Raw genomic sequence first — 18,831 nt, forward strand, 5'->3', positions numbered from 1 at the left:
ATGAAACATTTATGCTCTTATTTTTGCGCCATTACTATCACTGCTCTTTTATTTTCACTTACACCTGCTTCAGCAGATTCTCATGAAAACTTTCTTCAATGTCTTTACAATTATCCCGAAAACACCACTTCAATCTCCAGTGTTGTTTACACCCAAACCAACTCTTCGTACACCTCTGTCCTAGATGTTTCTATTCAAAATCTTAGGTTCTTCAACGCAACCTCAAAACCCGTGGTCATTGTCACTCCACTGGTTGTTTCCCACATTCAAGCCACCATAATCTGCGCCCAAAGACATGGCCTGCAGATTCGAACACGAAGCGGAGGCCATGATTACGAGGGTCTCTCCTACGTTGCTGGGGTTCCATTTGTCGTCGTTGATCTCATAAAAATTCGAGAAATCGAAGTTGACGTAGAAAACAGCACTGCATGGGTTCAAGCTGGGGCAACCCTCGGTGAACTTTACTACACGATTAGTCAGAAAAGCAAAACACTGGGGTTCCCAGGAGGTGTGTGCCCCACTGTGGGCGTTGGTGGCCACATTAGCGGTGGTGGCTATGGGTTCATGATTCGTAAGTACGGTCTTGCTGCTGATAATGTAATTGATGCTAAGATTGTTGACGTCAATGGTAATCTCCTTGATAAAGAAACAATGGGCGAGGATCTATTTTGGGCCATTAGAGGTGGTGGTGGAGCAAGCTTTGGAATCGTGGTGGCTTGGAAGATAAAACTAGTTCCAGTTCCATCAACTGTGACAGTTTTCCGAGTTCGAAGGACGTTGGAAGAAAATGCAACGGGGATTATTCAAAAGTGGCAGCGTGGGGCAAACAAATTTAACGAGAGCCTAACCATTAGGATCAAAATGGAAAGGGTAAATTCAAGTAAAAGTGGGAATCTAACAGTAGAAGCGCAGTTTGAATCCTTGTATTTGGGACGTGTAGATGACCTCATTCCCTATATGCAAAAGAGCTTCCCGGAGTTGGGTTTGGTGAGAGAAGATTGCACTGAGATGAGTTGGATAGGATCAATTCTCTTCATGGCTGGATTCCCAAACGGTCAATCCACCGATGTTTTGCTGAACAGAACTCAATCAGACGGTTTGTTTTTCTTCAAAGCAAAATCTGACTATGTGAGAGATCCTATTCCAGACGTTGGGTTAGAAGGGTTATGGCCTTTCTTATATGAAGATGAGGCTAAAGATGCTTACATTCAATTCACTCCTTATGGAGGAAGGATGAATGAGATTTCAGAATCCGAAACTCCATTCGCACACAGATCTGGTAACATATTCCACATTCAATACATTGTGTTCTGGCGAGAAAAAGGGGATGTGGCAGCGCAGAGGCGCGTCAACTGGATTAGAAGATTGTACAATTATACGGAAGCTTATGTTTCAAAGTCTCCCAGATCTGCATATCTGAATTATAGAGACCTAGACATCGGAGTTAATAACGATGGTTACACAAGCTTCAGCCAAGCCAGCATTTGGGGCTTTAAGTATTTTGGTAATAACTTTAACAGATTGGCACGCGTGAAGACCAGGGTTGACCCTCGAAACTTCTTCAGGAACGAACAAAGCATACCTCCTCTTATTTCCCAGGGACGAAAATAGATTTTCTTGGGTGCAGCACATGCCATTATTAATAAGCTGCTTATTCACTTTTATGCTTATAAGTTGCAGCATTCATCAATATTCCTTTGCATTATTGTTTGTGGAATACACTTGTGAAAGAATCATGGATGTGTTTCCATATCAGATTCTTTAGTTACTCCTCCGAGGAAGATAAATTTCTCTATTGATCTAATTTCGAGTGTTGGGCTAGTATCCGTGGCAGAGTTAAAAATGTAGATCAAGAATATGTTTGGAGAAATAACTCATTTACTAGTGAAAAATAAAAATCCCTTTCTATAACAATTTTTATACCGGCCGTAATACACTAAGTATAAAAAGTGGCACAATATATAACTATAAATATTATAAGAATTTTTATACCAGTTGTAAGTAAAATTGATATAAGAAATTGGTACCATGAAAACAAGGTAATAAAAGAGAATACTTTTTATACCTGTTCCAGTTCGAACAAGTATGAAAGTAATTTGTTAAATTTTTCAATTTTTAAAAAGAGATTCTGTATATGTTAGACTTTGTAACTAGTATAGTATGCTTAATTTCACTATACCTCAATGCCCCCAACATAGTTCTCTATTGTCTGCCATTTTGTTGTGGTCATGATCGTTCCTTAGGGGTGTTGTCATAGTCGTGCCCTAAGTCTGCCCCATGCACATTGTTTATGAGGTTGTTTACGTTTCTCTCGTCTTGGTATACTCGTCGCTTTCGCGTGGTGTTCTCTTTGTCATTGTCTTCGTGTGGCCTTCTCATCTCTGTTGTCGTCCATCTCCTCTGCCTTTTCTCTGTTTAAAAGGGTTAACATTTGGACCCTAATATCTATATTACGCGACTTTGTTATAATTTCTTTAAAGGAGAGAATTTTCCAAAAATTGACATTCCTTTGCAGCTTGGTTGAAGCAGCTACTGAGTTTAAACACAAGTTTGACCTTATTTAGTTGCAACAGATTATAAGCCAACCACACATAGTCTTCCCTAACCAATAGTTTCATTCGTGAGTTCATTACTCATTATTCATTGTATTGGAATTTTGAATTTTGCATTGTGGAAAAGAAAAGGGTAACATATTTAGGCTTCGGTTGCAACATTTTTTGAGCATGCTTCATGTTTTCCTTCTATTAGGATGTGTTAGTTAAAATAAAGAGAAAACTAGTTAGAGGCAAGAAAGTCTTGTTTATTTCTCATTTTTACTTCCTTTTTTTTTTTTTAATTTGTTTAGAAGACAATATTTGTAGTCTAGAAAGAAATTCATCTTCCTAGAGAATATCTAGGAATATATTAGATTCTCAACCCTTCTGAAGTATCCTATGAGATATTCTTCTATTCAAGTTTATGACGTTTAACTTGTTAGCAACATGGAATAGTACTTATGTTGACTGTGAACATAAAAGAACTTGTTTGGTCCCAAAAAGAGTGTACATTAAACACAACATTTAACCTTAGCTCACTCAGTTATGTTTCTTTCATACTCCATCTCTCGCCATCCCTCTATAAGACTTGTCTAATACATGACAACTCTTGCAATTCATAACTCAATTAGACAACATATCTTACAAAAAAAAGTAAACATTTTTTTTTGTGTTTTTATCAAAACATATGATGTGCAACAATATATGATAAAGAATTCACTAGGATTGGGTTTCATGATTAAATTCAAACCAAAACTACTAAACAACATACTTTTAATTCCTTCTCTAGCATTCACATCTTTTGTAACAAGTCATAATGTCTTATTGACAAGTCTAAACTTGAATAAAAATCCTATGTCTAGCAAGTTTTATTATAAGCTCGAATTAATGATCAAGATTTTGCTGTTATGAATGAATAAATGTTTCAGATCTATGTCTAGCTTGTGAAATTAATTAGTTGTTTTATCCTAATCAGGTTTTCCAAACTATCTTTCAATCAGCTTCTCTGAATGTGCCTCTACTTTCTCTCTTTTTAGATCAAATGTCCTTCTCCCCAAAAGAATTATTTTTCCTTCTATCCCCCAAAAGGGGTTTCCTCAAAAGGGGGTGTTTATTTCCTAGAAAAGGTGTTCTTTTTTTACCTCTGTCAAGCCCCTTATTTATAGATTTTTTTTGAAATGGACTAGGTCTGCAACTTTGTACTGGAGTAACAAACTTTATAAATATCTCCTCTTGATGATAACTTTGATCAAATTTTCTTGATATTCTTCTTAATTTATTTGGTATTTCCACTTATCTACAAAATATTAAATATGTAAACCAAATACTTACTTTTTCCAATTTTATTAAATAAAACCTAAAATATTGAAAAAGATAATAATAAAATAACAATAAAAGATAAAAAAAAAATATGATAATTCCAATTATCAGTCCTGTTCTCCGCTTTTGTATAGCTCATGGTAAATCTCCTTCCCTCCTAATATATGGGTAAAGGAAAGTTCAAATTATATAATACAAATAAGTGGAAAACTTATTATATAATTTATGTTTATAAGATTGAATTAACCTTAAAATATAGTTCATGTTTCAATTGATGAGTTACAGTGTTTTCTTCACATATAGGATATGCTTTATGACCCTTGATATTATACCCTAACAAATTATCGTAAGATTGGTGATACATAATAACATAATATGCATCATGAATGTTTTAGAAGCAAAAGCATTAAATATATCAACCCCATGAACCCACTAAATCTTCAAATCTTCAACTATAGATAAACATCAATTCTTAGACCAGATATCGTCATAGAAAACATCATGTACTTTCTCTTCATGCACAGTCCAAGAGATATAAGTTGTAAATAAATAATATAATGGGCCAACAATTGTGGTTGATATTTAAATTAGCAATTGGATTCATTCCATTTATAGCTAAACCAAGTCAAAGATTTTTATATTCTTGGCCTAACTGAGGGAATTCCTAATCAATTTTTTCAATTACATTGAATTAGCTTGATGGTAAAGTAGTTTGTCACACCTTCTCTCATCTTTATTCCATCTAAGATTTCTAGTGTCTTTTAGGTTCACAAACAAACGCTTGAGTCTGGATAGGATTGGAAGGTACCAAGCAACTTTCATAGGGAGCCATCCTTTTGTATTCTTTGACTATCTTCACTGTTGTCTTTCTGCTTTTACCATGATAACCCATACTTCAGACATTTTTTAAACCTTTCAAATTATATTTTGTATAATATGTAATCATTAGGACATGTATGTATCCTTTTATACTTCATCCCCATCTAACAAAAAATTTTCTTAGCCTCATAATTACTTGTAGGTAATGTATATCCATTTAAAAGCATTTCATTCAACAAACGAGTAATTATGTGAAATCGGCTCTCCCATTTGTCTCCTTCAAATTCACCAGTCTTAATATTGCTAATAAATGCATGAACTTGGTTAAAGTGACATACAACAAAGTCTCCACATCAGTTGACATTGTCTTGTACACATGCACCAATAGCACAAATCATATCCTCTAATCAGTCTTCTTGCAATGGGTGGAATCGACAACATCTTCAGTTTGAGAGCCAGTTAGGAAGTTTACTAATTCGTTGTGTCATCACAGAGAATTTGTTCCCTAATTTCGATTGCATACAATCTTCTTCCATTTAAATAGTTGACACAACTTCTAAACTTGACTTCATCGCCACTTCTACTCTTATTATATTGCGCAAATTGTATAAATTCTTTTACTACTCTCTCATACTCAACATTGATGCGTGATAAATTAATTTAATATCAATCTATATTGTATATGTACTAAAATTGTATGAACAACTTCAAAATTTTCAAAATGAATGATCACTTAACTTTTGTATTTAAGAGTGACACTATCCCATTCAAGAAGATTCACCTTTTTTTAGTTTATTGGTAGATATCACTTTAAACAACAAATTCTTAAATTTCAAAAACTTTTGCTAGCATTTCACATTGACTTTCATGTTATACAAAATGATAGTAAATATTCATGAAATTTAAGATATGTAATTAATTTCTATCCATCGGTATATAGTGTTTTCTAACGAATTTCTGACAAACAAAATTTCGTTGGTAGCATGCTTGTCTGAAAAATTTATCGACGGATCATGCGTCCGTCAGTAATTATTGATAAAAATATCCGTCAGTAAAGCAAAAACGCCATTTATCGATGGATCACGTCGTCGGTAAGGCCATCGATAAATAATGATCAGATGTCCAAGTTAATTTTATATGTTTGCTTACTACACAGAACAATAATAGACATGCATTATAAATGATTGAGATCTCGTTTGAGATTTAGTATAAATGATTAAATATTAATCGTTTGTATCCTACTAGGAAGTTTGGAAAAATGTTTCTCATAATTATTATAATGTGTACATTAAAGTTTATGCATAAATTTGATAATATTTCGATTTAGACAATTTTTGTGTTGTTTTTAAGATGCATACTTAATTGTGATCATGAATGATCACTTTTATTTACTGTACTTCGAAGATCAATATAAAATGCTATTAGAATTTTATCATTAATATAGTAGTTACCCGCTGAAGTTCAATATTACATCTATTATTAAAAGAAATCCACACTTTAAAAAGAGTATCATGTTATCCGATAAAAAAAAAAAAAAATCATCCCTTGACGAGTAACTGGTGCCTGAAAAAGAAAAAAAAAACAAATGTTGTAGCAGTTTTTCTCGCTTGTTGTTTTTTAACTTATACAAAGACCATAGAATAAAAAAAATACCCACGAAAAATAGATATTTAGAGAAATAACACTTTAAAAATTCTACATCCCACATTAATTTTATTTATTTTCTAGAAAGTCGTTTACTAAGAAAGTCAAAGTAATTAAAAAGCTTTTAAAGTATTTACTAGGAATACCTAATTTTGTCTTCAATCTCCTTACATATACTGCACCAAGCCACCTATTGAAAATTTTGTGTAAATTTGACAGCCCATTTACTCCTTTTTCCATAAAGCTTAATGAAGTAGATGATTAACACTAATAATGTGGGTTTAATGATCCAAGTATAACTATTAAGTTAGGTTGTTTTTTTAATTTTGTCAAAGTAATAAATAAAATTGTTTATATTTTTTATATTAAAAAGTATATACGTATAATGTCAGTGTTATGTATAAGAATGAGGTATTAAACAAATATGAATTGATTTTAGGTATGATTGAATTGGATATAAATTAAAAAAGTGATATATGAAATTAGCTATTTTTATTTAAGTTTTATTAATTGATTATCATAATTTAGGTAGGATGTAATTATGACGGTAGACTATTCGAGGGCTAACTTGTAATATAAAAAAATGATTTAATTAAACCAATGAAATGATATTCGTCAATCAGGAACGCGTTATAGACAAAACAAAAAGTGGGGTTACATAATCTTTCAATGGCTAATAAAATTGGAGGCTGACTTATTATAAATTTGATTATTAATCCAGTAGTTATTACATTTAAGGTTAAATTATTTCAGAGGTTCCTTGTAGCGAAATCTCAAGTAGGTCTTCCTAATTTTTATTTGACTCAATTGAGTCCTTATTTTTAAAAATTTGTTGCAATCACTTCCTTTCCGATAGTTGTACGGGATTAATTATGTGTCACGTGTCAGGTTTTTTTGACTTTTTTTTAATTTTTTTTAATTTTTAATTTTTTTTATAATTTAAAAAAAATTGCCACGTGTCAATATGACATTGTGCCACGTGGCAGAGACGATGTGATGTGGCAGTGACAATGCCACGTGTCACTATTGGATGTGAAAAGTCTCAATTTGGTCCCAATTTTTTTAATACTAAATCAATTTCATCCCTATATCAAATTTAATTTTTATATAAATTTTACAATGGTATTTTTATTATAATTGATATTTTTAACAAAATTAAGTTTATTTCAATGTATATTTTGCATTGAACTTTATTTAAATATTGTTTCAAATATTTATATATCAATAATTTATAGACAAATGTTAGAATTTATATTTAAAATTCTATATTTGAATTTATAAAGTTTTTATTTTTAAAGCAACTCTAACATTTATCTATAAATTATAGATATATAAATATTTTTAAAAAATTAAATAAATACCGGTGCAAAATATACATTTAAGTAAACTCAATTTTGTTAAAAATATCAACAATAATAAAAATATCATTATAAAATTTATATAAAAATTAAATTTGATACAAGGATGAAATTGATTCAATTTTAAAAAATTTGGGACCAAATTGAGACAAAATAACAAATACAGGGACTACATTGAGACTTTTCACATCCAATAGTGACACGTGGCATTGTCACTGCCACATCACATTGTCTCTACCACGTGGCACAATGTTACGTGGCAATTTTATTTTATTTTATTTTTAAAATATAAAAGAATTAAAAATTAAAAAAAAATTAAAAAAAATTAAAAAAAGTAAAAAAAAAACCACGTGCTGACACATGACACATAATTAACCTCGTTACTGTACAACTAACGAAAATGAACTGATTGCAACGAATTTTCAAAAATAGGGACTCAATTGAGTCAAATGAAAATGGAGGACCTATTTGAGATTTCATTACAAAAATGAGGATCTCTGCAATGATTTAACCTACATTTAATGTATGATTTTTTTTTCTCTCACATCATACGTCTTTCTTTATTTACACACGTTTTTTATTTTTACTTTTATATGTTTTTTCCAAATTTAAATGTAAAAATTTTAAATCTTTGTAATATTTTCATTATAATTTGTGATTAAAAGTATAAACAGAAAAGTAAAATTTTTAGTTAAAAAAAATTACATGCTAAATTTAGAATGACGTACCTATAAATAAAGGAGAAAAGTTAGTGAAATATTGATAGATTTATAAGAATAAAGAAAGAAATACATAAACATGACGTAATATTTTATATAACATTGATATATAAAATTATAAAAATAAATAAAATAAGTATCACATAATATATTTTTTCTGTTGAGATTCACCTAAACAAATATTTTGTCAGAGATATATTTAAAACATTTATATTAGATAAATACATATATTAGATTGTTGTGATTTGTCAGCTTCCTTTATCATAATCATTTCAGATATTATGTTTGTAGTCCACTTAATTATCCATTGTTATATCATCGTAAATGGTTGATCCTAATATCCAACTTGATTTAAATCCATCAAAGTGAACCTAAAATATTATCATCAACCACTTATTTACACTTGAATCGTGATACTTTAAACCTCATATATGAATTTCTTATATATTTTGTGTAATACTCCACACCCAACTTAATGGCTTTTTACGTTATAACAATATAAAAAATAAAAAAAAATTGGTCAAAATTATAAAACACATCACTATATATAATTTTTTAACGATATTTGTCCAACCGATATAATTCAGTTACTTGAATGATAAATTTTGTACTAAGTAACTACTAATAATTTATAAACTTCTCATTAAGTGCATCTGAATGATTGAATTGGATATAAATTAAAAAAAGTATACATGAAATTATATTTTTTTTTATTTAACCTTTAGTTTGTTTTATTAATTCAAGATCATGATTGTAACACGATCTGGGTGCCAATAGACGCTTATATAGGGCTAACTTTTAATATAAAACGATGATCTTTATAACAAATATTTTAAATAATAATCAATTTTACACTATCACTATAATAACCAATTTATATCAATTTATACAATAAAAAAAAGTTAAATAAAAAATTATAATTAATTATTAATTAATTATTAAAATTAGTTAGAAATTAATTTAGAAACTAATTTTTTGTTACGAAAACAATAATAACTGATGTTTAGAAATCAATACACAAACTAACTTTTTTTGGTAATCATTATTTTAATAATTAAATTTAAATAATTATTTTATAAATATTAATTATAATTTAATAATTAATAATTTTTTATTTTATAAATTGATATCTAAATTGATAATTTAAATAATTAATAATTAAAATTATTCTTAACGGAGGATTTTCGAAGTCAAAATCTGGTAAGTAAATCCAAAGTAGCGTTAGAGATAACTTCATCTTTTATGATAACGAATAAAAAATAGATCGCTGACTTATTCTTTATTGATGCAGTAGTCAATACGTTTAGAGTAAGACATTTTTTTCTCTCTCACATAATACTATATTTCTTAATTTCATAATTTCACGTGTTTCCTTTTCAAATTTAAATATAATAATTTTTAAATTTTTTTTAATATTTTTATTATAATTTGAATTAAAAAATAAATAAATAAGTAAAATTTTTAAGTTAAAAGTTATAGATAAATCATACAAAGTTTAATTAAAAAATACGGAGAAAATTTATATATATGTTTTTTATCACCTAAACTTGCGTAACTTGCGTAGATTTTATTAATAGTTTATAATGTGGAGTGTTATTCATTCAAATCTATATGGATCGATAATCCAGCTAGGACTATTTTATTTAAAGATTTTGTTTAACGAGTCCAAATAATTTTTTATCATCTCGTTTTGCATATGTTAACATATATTATAGATATATGTCAACACATTACCACGATGGACTTATTTTATATATTTCAATCATATGAGATAAATTGAAATTATTGTTTCTAAAATAGAAATAAAAATACATATACCTAAAATAAATAAAGAGTATATTTTTTTAAAATTAATTAAAAAGTAATTATTTATATTTTAATATTTTATATAGTTGATTAAATATATTTATGTGTTTTAATATAATTTTAATTATTAACTTTTGAAATTAAATTACTATTTTATTCAATATTTATTAAAGTGATAAAGGGGGATGAAATTTTTGTGGTAATTGAAATTCTATAATTTTTAGTTTTAAAATTTGTCTGGACTTTCTAATTTAGAACTATATTTATTATATATAACTATTGACAAGTATAGTGAAAATGTTAAAAAGAAAGACTTAAAAGCATGATATATGGAAAGTCCATATGGCTTAAAAGAAAAAAACAATTATTGGAACATAGAGAAATACTATCTTCATTATAAAAAATATGAATAGAAAAAAAAGGACAATAGGTTGGCCCAACCCTTATAAAATAAAAGGAAAAGAAACGAATATTACAGTAAGTACATCAACAGACGAAACAAAGGATAAAAGTTCACACTTAACAAAAAATTAACAATTACAAACTCAAACAGAGCGAACTTTCCCATAGAATAACAAGGATTTTTACATAAAAGTTTCCACAGTATCGACCTTTGAGACTAAAATCTTAAGAATATGATTGTTGATATTTGTGTCCTAAACATCAGTATATTCCTTTTCTTCAAAAGGTGGTATAAAATACTTCTTTTCACTTTCAACGAACCTGTAATAACAAACTTGAAAAAAACACTGAAAAAAGATGTTGTTTTGTATCAACACTTAATTGTTAAACAAATGATGAAACTCATATCATCATTCACCATTTTCTTATTTTTCTTATACCATACATATTCCTCAATAAGAAGTGAAGATTCCACTGTAGATGCGTGCCATAACATGAAATGCGACTTTTGTAGCGTTAAGTTAATGTTTTAAATTCTTAACACGAAATTAATTTGCAGCTTAATTTATTGATTAACGTGCTAGACCATATGGAAAATTAGACACTATATATCGATAATATATAGTGTCTAATTAGGATCGAGACCAGGATAAATTTGAGATTGCACTTGTCACGCAAAAACACCACCGTCCACAAAATAATGATGTGTCTAAGCTCTTGTTTTACTGGTGTAGTTATTGTGCTGTTATTTTCATTTTCATCTTCTTCACTTGATACTCCTGAAAAGTTTGTTCAATGTCTTTACAACTATCCCCATATTACCAACCCAATCTCCAATGTTGTTTATACCCAAACCAACTCTTCATACTCCTCTGTCCTAAATGTTTCCATTCAAAACCATAGGTTCTTCAACTCAAGCTCAAAACCCCAAGTAATTGTCACAGCACTCCACGTTTCCCACATTCAAGCCACCATATTCTGCTCCCAAAGCCATGGCCTACAGATTAGAACCCGAAGCGGAGGCCATGATTACGAGGGTCTCTCCTACGTTGCCGAGGTTCCCTCTGTCATCGTTGACCTCTTATACCTTAGAAAAATCACAGTTGACATAGAAAACCGAACTGCATGGGTTCAAGCTGGGGCAACCATTGGTGAACTTTACTACACGATTAGCCAGAAAACCAAAACACTAGGGTTCCCAGCTGGTGTGTGCTCCACTGTAGGCACTGGTGGCCACTTCAGTGGAGGTGGCTATGGATTCTTGATGCGTAAGTACGGTCTTGCCTCTGATAATATCTTAGATGCTCACATAATAGACGTGAATGGTAATCTTCTTGACAGAAAAGCCATGGGTGAGGATCTGTTTTGGGCCATCAGAGGAGGTGGCGGAGCAAGCTTTGGAGTCATCGTGGCTTGGAAGATAAAACTAGTTCCGGTTCCATCAACTGTGACAGTGTTCAATGTTTCAAGGACATTGGAAGAATATGAAACCGATATTATTCAAAAGTGGCAGCTTGTGGCGAATAAATTGGACAAGCGCATATTCCTTAGGATGGACTTGACAAGGGCAAATTCAAGTGAACATGGAAAGCAAACAATACAAGCAAATTTTGTGTCCGTGTTTCTGGGAGGTGTAGAAGAGTTTATTCCATTGATGCGAAAGAGCTTCCCAGAGTTGGGTTTGGACAAAAAAGACTGTACTGAGACGAGTTGGATTGGGTCAGTTGTTTTCATGAATGCTGGGTTCATTGGATCTAGAGACCTTGAAGCCACTGAAGTTTTGGTGAACAGAACTCGAACTCGTGTGAAGAACTTCAAAGGGAAATCTGATTATGTGAGGAAACCAATTCCTGTTGATGGATTACGAGGGTTATGGCGCTTGCTTTATGACGATGGCATTGAATATGGTCAGCTTCAATTTGCCCCTTATGGAGGCATAATGGATGAGATTTCTGAATCTCAAACTCCATTCTCACACAGATCCGGATACATATTTCATATTCACTATATTGCCACTTGGCTTGAGGAAGGCGATGAGACTGCACAAAGACACATGAATTGGACTAGAAGAGTGTATAAATATATGGAACCTTATGTTTCAAAGTCTCCAAGAGCTGCATATGTGAATTACAGAGACCTTGACATTGGGATTAATAACAATGGCTACACCAGCTACGACCAAGCCAGCATTTGGGGTGTCAAGTATTTCGGTAGCAATTTCAGGAGATTGGTAGAAGTGAAGACCAAAGTTGATCCTCATAATTTTTTTAGAAACGAACAAAGCATTCCTACACTGTCCAAAGAAGGAAATTATAATAAGGAATTCATTTAGCATCTACAATTCAAATCAAATAATTAATGTTGAATGTTTTTAATTCATTTTTTTTTTCAATAGTAAACCATCCAGTATCTACCATTCAAATAAAATATAATAAACGTTGTATATTGTGGTCGACGAAGGACCGAGAATAATAAACCAAGGATATACAATAGTTATCTAAAGATGATTATTAGTCGGTACAAGCAAGTCTCTCAATGATATATTAGTTTTCAAATCAAAGAATTAAATGTTCGAATATTTTATCCCTAACTGGTATATAAAGTTCAACATTTCTTTCGTAAAAGAATTGTCCTTATGTTGGGATTAATTTATTGGAGATAGAATGTGAAGCATCTTATATGCAAGTTGCGGTTGGGAACATGTGCACGCAATCCTGCAAATTGAAATTTAGGAAAAGGTAACTTTTATTTATACCGTGATACAGGAGGGACGGACAAAATAAACTGCAGTAAACTGAACTGTTAAAAATTATTGTGAACCAAAAATAGTTTGTTTAAATTAAATTAAAGTATAGTTCAGATGAAATATAGTTTAAATAGAATTATTTTTTGTTCTATCAAACTATACTGCATTAAATTGCATTGAATTATAATATATTTTAATTTGTTTCTGAATTAGTTAACTGAATTGTATTATTTTTTAACAAGACTATAATATTTTTCCACTGAATTTGTTTGTGAATTGTTTGAATATTTTAAAAACCTTGAAAAAAAAGAAAAAAAATTAACACACAAAAATTCGCCTAACTTGATCGAATTCCATGAAATTTTTGTTATGGACGACCGAGTCAAATTCAGACAAATTTTGATAATTAAATTTAGTTGAATTTCAGTCGTTACCAACTCTGCCAAATTCAGTTGGAATTGCCTCAACAAAATTCAACAAAATTCGACCAAATTCTGATTGTGACCGACTTGATTGAAAGATCGATCAAATTTCAGTGAAGTTCGACTCGGCTAAATTCTATCGAATTTAAACCGGGACCATGACTGCCCTACCTCTTAGAAGGTCTGCCCATGTGTGTGTGTATATATACATATATATATATATATATATATATATATATTGCAGTTCATAAAACAGTTCAGTCCATATTATAGTGCAGTGCAGTTCAATTCAGTTTGTCTGAACTATATTTCAGTTCAGTGCAATTCGTGCGAACTATCTTTTTAGTTCAGTTTGAGTAGTACAGTGCAGTTTGGTATATTTTGCCCAGTCCTAAGAATGATATCTTTGACACCATCAAGATGAGGGAACAAGTGGCCAGCAGCTTGAAGCTCCTGATATTGAGTTTCACTGCATAAGCAAGATACCACATCATTCTTTCGATCTTTCCTCATTGGAAAAAGTTCTTTGTCTTGAAGGGAAAAAGAAGATCTAAACTGTCAGCAATTAAAAAAGATGGAAACCATGTTTTCCACCAGTAAATTAGCCAAGGTATGTAGTGAGAAACATGAAGTGTCCACTGGTCTTGTAGTTTTTGTTGGTACAAGACTTCATTTGTTAAGTTTCTAGGAAGACCATCCACTAGTAGTTCAGAACTGGAGCTATGAGCGCTGCACCTTCCAACCTGTCACCATTGCAATTTTGTTTCACTGTGATAAAGAATACAGATAAAGAAAGTGGCTGATAGATTTGTCTAACTTATTTAAATAAATATGATATTTAATGAAGATTAGTTCAAGAAATTTGATATCCACGTCTAGTTTTTGCTAACAATTTTTTAAGTACTGCAGACTTACACAGAAATAAGAGTCTTTCACAGTTCTTTAAACCTAAACATCATTCTTAATAAATCTTTATGGAATGACAAGCACAATTACCCCACCCATTTTGATGTCATAGACAACCCCACCAATTTCCCAACCATGAGCTTTTTACACTTTCGTCTAATGGCAAAGGAAACCTGAAGTTAATATTAATATTCATTCAAAGATTGTTTGGACAGCCTTGACCAACAGATTCTGCACAATAACTGCAGACGAACAAAGATCTTATATCACTCAAACAACTAAAATGCAAGTTCAACCAAAGGGACATAAACATTTACATGCCAACAAAAGACAAAACAACCAAAGAACGTTCTGGTTTAGGCCACTAGAATTATTGCTTAAGATGACTTGGAACATGATGGCCGAGCTCGGCCTACGACAGCCTAGAATATCATAGCCTATGATGGCCTATATCTTCTCAACCTAAGATGGCTTAGATCATTTTGGTTAAGTGGAAATATGACTTAGGATTAAGAAGGATTACACAGGTCGATAATCAACGTTAATTAAGGTGATTATTTGAAGGTATAAGCCCTACAAGATAAAGACCCTTAAGTCTATTATAAATAACACTATTTATGAGATAATTAAGAAAGTACTCATTATTACAATATTTATTGATATCTGATACATTTAGCTAACTTGAGTGTCTAACTGTTTTTTGCTGGCATATCCTCTCTCAATCTTGAAGAGACGTGGACCAAGAACATCTGGACTTGAAGGCGTGAAGTTGGAAGCACACCCTTCTCGATCTGAATCTACATCCAGATCCCAGAACATTTCTATTTAAAAAGTAATAAGTTTTTGCTAGAATTTAAAGGGTCATTTCAAGGGATATTTTGGTTTTTTGAGAACACTTTTGAAGTAAATTACTATTTTATTCATAATCTATTAAAGTGATACAGGGAATGAACTTTTTGTGGTAATTAAAATTCTAATATTAGTTTTAAATTTTTGTCTATACTTTCTAATTTAAAACTGTTATTATTTATAACTTTAAATTAACGTGTAAATGTTAAAAAGAAAGACATAAAAGCATGTTATATGGAAAAGTCCAATGCTTTAAAAGAAAAAAAAGATTGGAAAATAGAGAAATACTATCTTCATTATTTTTTTAGAAGTAGTATTTTCATTGATTGTGATCAAAAACAACAATTTCAAAACTTATTATAAGGGTAAAATGGTCATAGATTATACCATGCACATTCCTCAATAAGAAGTGAAGATTCCAATGTAAAGTTGCTTGCCACATGAAAAGCGACGTTTGCAAGATGAAGTTTTATATCTATAAATTTGCGGAATAATTTCTTGAACGTGCTATAGACCACATGCAAAATTAAGCCAGGTATTGATAATATATAGTGTCTACACTTTAGGATCTTAAGGAACACATTAAACCCCTGGTCGAGACTATTATAAATTTGAGATTTCTCTTTTCTCAGATTGCACATGTCACAAGAAAAAACACCCAAAGTCAACAAAAAATGATGTATTGTTTTACTGTTGCAGCGATTGTGCTCTTATTTTCATTTTCATCTTCTTCCGCTGATACTCCTGAAAACTTTGTTCAATGTCTTTACAACTATCCCCGTATGACCAACCCAATCTCCAATGTTGTTTACACACAAACCAACCCTTCCTACTCCTCTATACTAGACATGTCAATTCGAATTTCTATGTTCTCCAACTCGAGCACAAAACCCCAAGTCATTGTCACACCACTGAACGTTTCCCACATTCAAGCCACCATAATCTGTGCCCAACGCCATGGCATGCAGATTCGAACCCGAAGCGGAGGCCATGATTACGAGGGTCTCTCCTATGTCGCCGAGGTTCCCTTTTCCATCGTTGACCTCTTTAACCTTCGACAAATCACAGTTGACGTAGAAAACCGAACTGCATGGGTTCAAGCTGGGGCAACTCTTGGTGAACTTTACTACACCATTAGCCAGAAAAGCAAAACACTAGGGTTCCCAGCGGGTGTGTGTGCCACTGTAGGCACTGGTGGCCTCTTCAGTGGAGGTGGTTATGGATTCTTGATGCGTAAGTACGGTCTTGCCGCAGATAATATCATAGATGCTCACATCATAGATGTGAATGGTAATCTTCTTGACAGAAAAGCCATGGGTGAGGATCTGTTTTGGGCCATCAGAGGAGGTGGGGGTGCAAGCTTTGGAGTCATCGTGGCTTGGAAGATAAAGCTAGTTCCAGTTCCATCAACTGTGACAGTGTTCAATGTTGCAAGGACATTGGAAGAGAATGCAACCGAGATCATTCAGAAGTGGCAGCTTGTGGCGAATAAAATGGACGAGCGCATATTCATTAGGGTGGACGTGAAAAAGGTAAATTCAAGTGAACATGGAAAGCAAACAATACAAGCGAATTTTGTGTCCATGTTTCAAGGAGGTGTAGAAGAACTTATTCCAATGGTTCAAAAGAGCCTACCAGAGTTGGGTTTGGACAGAAAAGACTGTACTGAGACGAGCTGGATTGGCTCAGTGGTGTTCGCAAATGCTGTGTTACTTGGATCTTCAGTCAATGAAGTCACTGAAGTTTTGCTGAACAGAACTCAGATTCGTGTGAATAACTTCAAAGGAAAATCTGATTATGTGAGAAAACCCATCCCTGTTGATGGGTTACGAGGGCTATGGCGCTTGCTCTACGACGATAAGGTTGAAGATGCTGTGGTTCAATTCGCTCCTTATGGAGGGAGAATGGATGAGATTTCTGAATCTGAAATTCCATTTCCACACAGATCTGGATACATATTTCATGTTCACTATGCGGTAATTTGGCAAGAAGAAGGGGACGAGGCTGCACGAAGGCACATGAATTGGATTAAAAAACTGTATAAATATATGGAACCTTATGTTTCAAACTCTCCAAGAGCTGCATATCTGAATTACAGAGACCTTGACATTGGGATGAATAACAATGGCTACACAAGCTACCACCAAGCCAGCATTTGGGGAGTTAAGTATTTCGGTAACAATTTCAGGAGATTGGTAGAAGTGAAGACCAACGTTGATCCTCATGACTTTTTTAGAAACGAACAAAGCATTCCTACACTGTCCAAAGAAGAAAATTATTATCAGGAAACCATTTAGCATCTACAATTCAAATTAAATAAATGTTGAATTTTTTAATTCATGTTTTCAATTGTAAACCATTCTACTATCTACTATTCAAATAAAATAAAATAAAATAAAATAAAATAAAATAAATTAAATTAAATGTGTATGCTTTTAATAAAATAAATTAAATGTGTATGTTTTTTCGTATGTACGTTACATTCTGATCAATTACATACAGATTTTTCTATAACATATGGAATTTTCTATATGTAAGTTACATACAGAATTTTTCGTATGTAATTCATCGAGAATTATATACGAAATAATTTGTATGTAAATTTATATACGAAATATATATAAATTTTTTGACGTCTGATTTATATACGGATTTATTTTTGTATATAATTTGTAGATAATATTTAATTACATACGAATTTTGTTCATTATACACAGATTTTGTCTATAAAAAAATCAATTTTTTTTGTAGTGTTATATTTTGAGAGTAATTCAAAGGTTTTAGTATTATGTGCATAATAATCTACCTTATATATTCGACATTTCCTTGTTTTCCTCCTGGCTTTATCAATAACCTCATTTACAAGCATGAAGAAGTTATGCAGTGGGTGTCTCCTCCAAGGAAGGCACTTTGCTTTTGGTCAATGACCTCTATAGCCATACTAACTAGAATTATAACTAATATTTTTTTTTTTCTAAATGAAACCTATAAGAGATAAAAAAAAACAAAAATCTCTTAATCCTTGTAAATAATTTATCTTTAGAATCAAAGTTATAAATGAATAATTAGTGCTTTTAAGTAGAACTCCATCTTAATGAAATTCTTCTAAAAAAAAGCATACACATTTAAATGTCATATTTTAAATATAAAATGTGATCGTTTTAAAAGTAAAACATTATAAAGAAAAGACTTGATTATATTTTACATCTGGATAAATTTAAAAATTTCAAAGTCTCGTAACAAGAAGGATTTCTCTCAAGGATTTTTGGTTGTATTTACTTAAAATTATTCTTAAAGTTAATTAAA

At 31.3% G+C, this 18,831-nt stretch overlaps 3 protein-coding genes across 3 annotated transcripts; all 3 read left to right on the forward strand.

The window, feature by feature from the left end:
• Positions 1 to 1,611, forward strand: LOC114175739 (berberine bridge enzyme-like 28). The gene has a single exon (XM_028060527.1). The coding sequence runs from the start codon at positions 1 to 3 to the stop codon at positions 1,609 to 1,611; it is 1,611 nt and encodes a 536-aa protein (XP_027916328.1).
• A 9,443-nt stretch (positions 1,612 to 11,054) lies between these two features.
• Positions 11,055 to 13,098, forward strand: LOC114177209 (cannabidiolic acid synthase-like 1). The gene has a single exon (XM_028062472.1). The coding sequence runs from the start codon at positions 11,303 to 11,305 to the stop codon at positions 12,932 to 12,934; it is 1,632 nt and encodes a 543-aa protein (XP_027918273.1). The 5' UTR covers positions 11,055 to 11,302; the 3' UTR covers positions 12,935 to 13,098.
• Positions 13,099 to 16,202: 3,104 nt separating this feature from the next.
• On the forward strand, positions 16,203 to 17,822 carry LOC114175065 (cannabidiolic acid synthase-like 2). The gene has a single exon (XM_028059823.1). It carries the CDS (start codon positions 16,203 to 16,205, stop codon positions 17,820 to 17,822), a length of 1,620 nt encoding a protein of 539 aa, XP_027915624.1.
• The last annotated feature ends 1,009 nt before the right edge of the window (positions 17,823 to 18,831 follow it).

Source organism: Vigna unguiculata, chromosome 3 (genome assembly GCF_004118075.2).
Source record: "Vigna unguiculata cultivar IT97K-499-35 chromosome 3, ASM411807v1, whole genome shotgun sequence".
In the NCBI taxonomy this organism is placed as follows: domain Eukaryota; kingdom Viridiplantae; phylum Streptophyta; class Magnoliopsida; order Fabales; family Fabaceae; genus Vigna; species Vigna unguiculata.

Bases quoted from the DNA above. Each gene is read 5' to 3' on its own strand.
- LOC114175739 (XM_028060527.1), top strand. From the start codon at position 1: ATGAAACATTTATGCTCTTATTTTTGCGCCATTACTATCACTGCTCTT.
- LOC114177209 (XM_028062472.1), top strand. From the start codon at position 11,303: ATGATGTGTCTAAGCTCTTGTTTTACTGGTGTAGTTATTGTGCTGTTA.
- LOC114175065 (XM_028059823.1), top strand. From the start codon at position 16,203: ATGTATTGTTTTACTGTTGCAGCGATTGTGCTCTTATTTTCATTTTCA.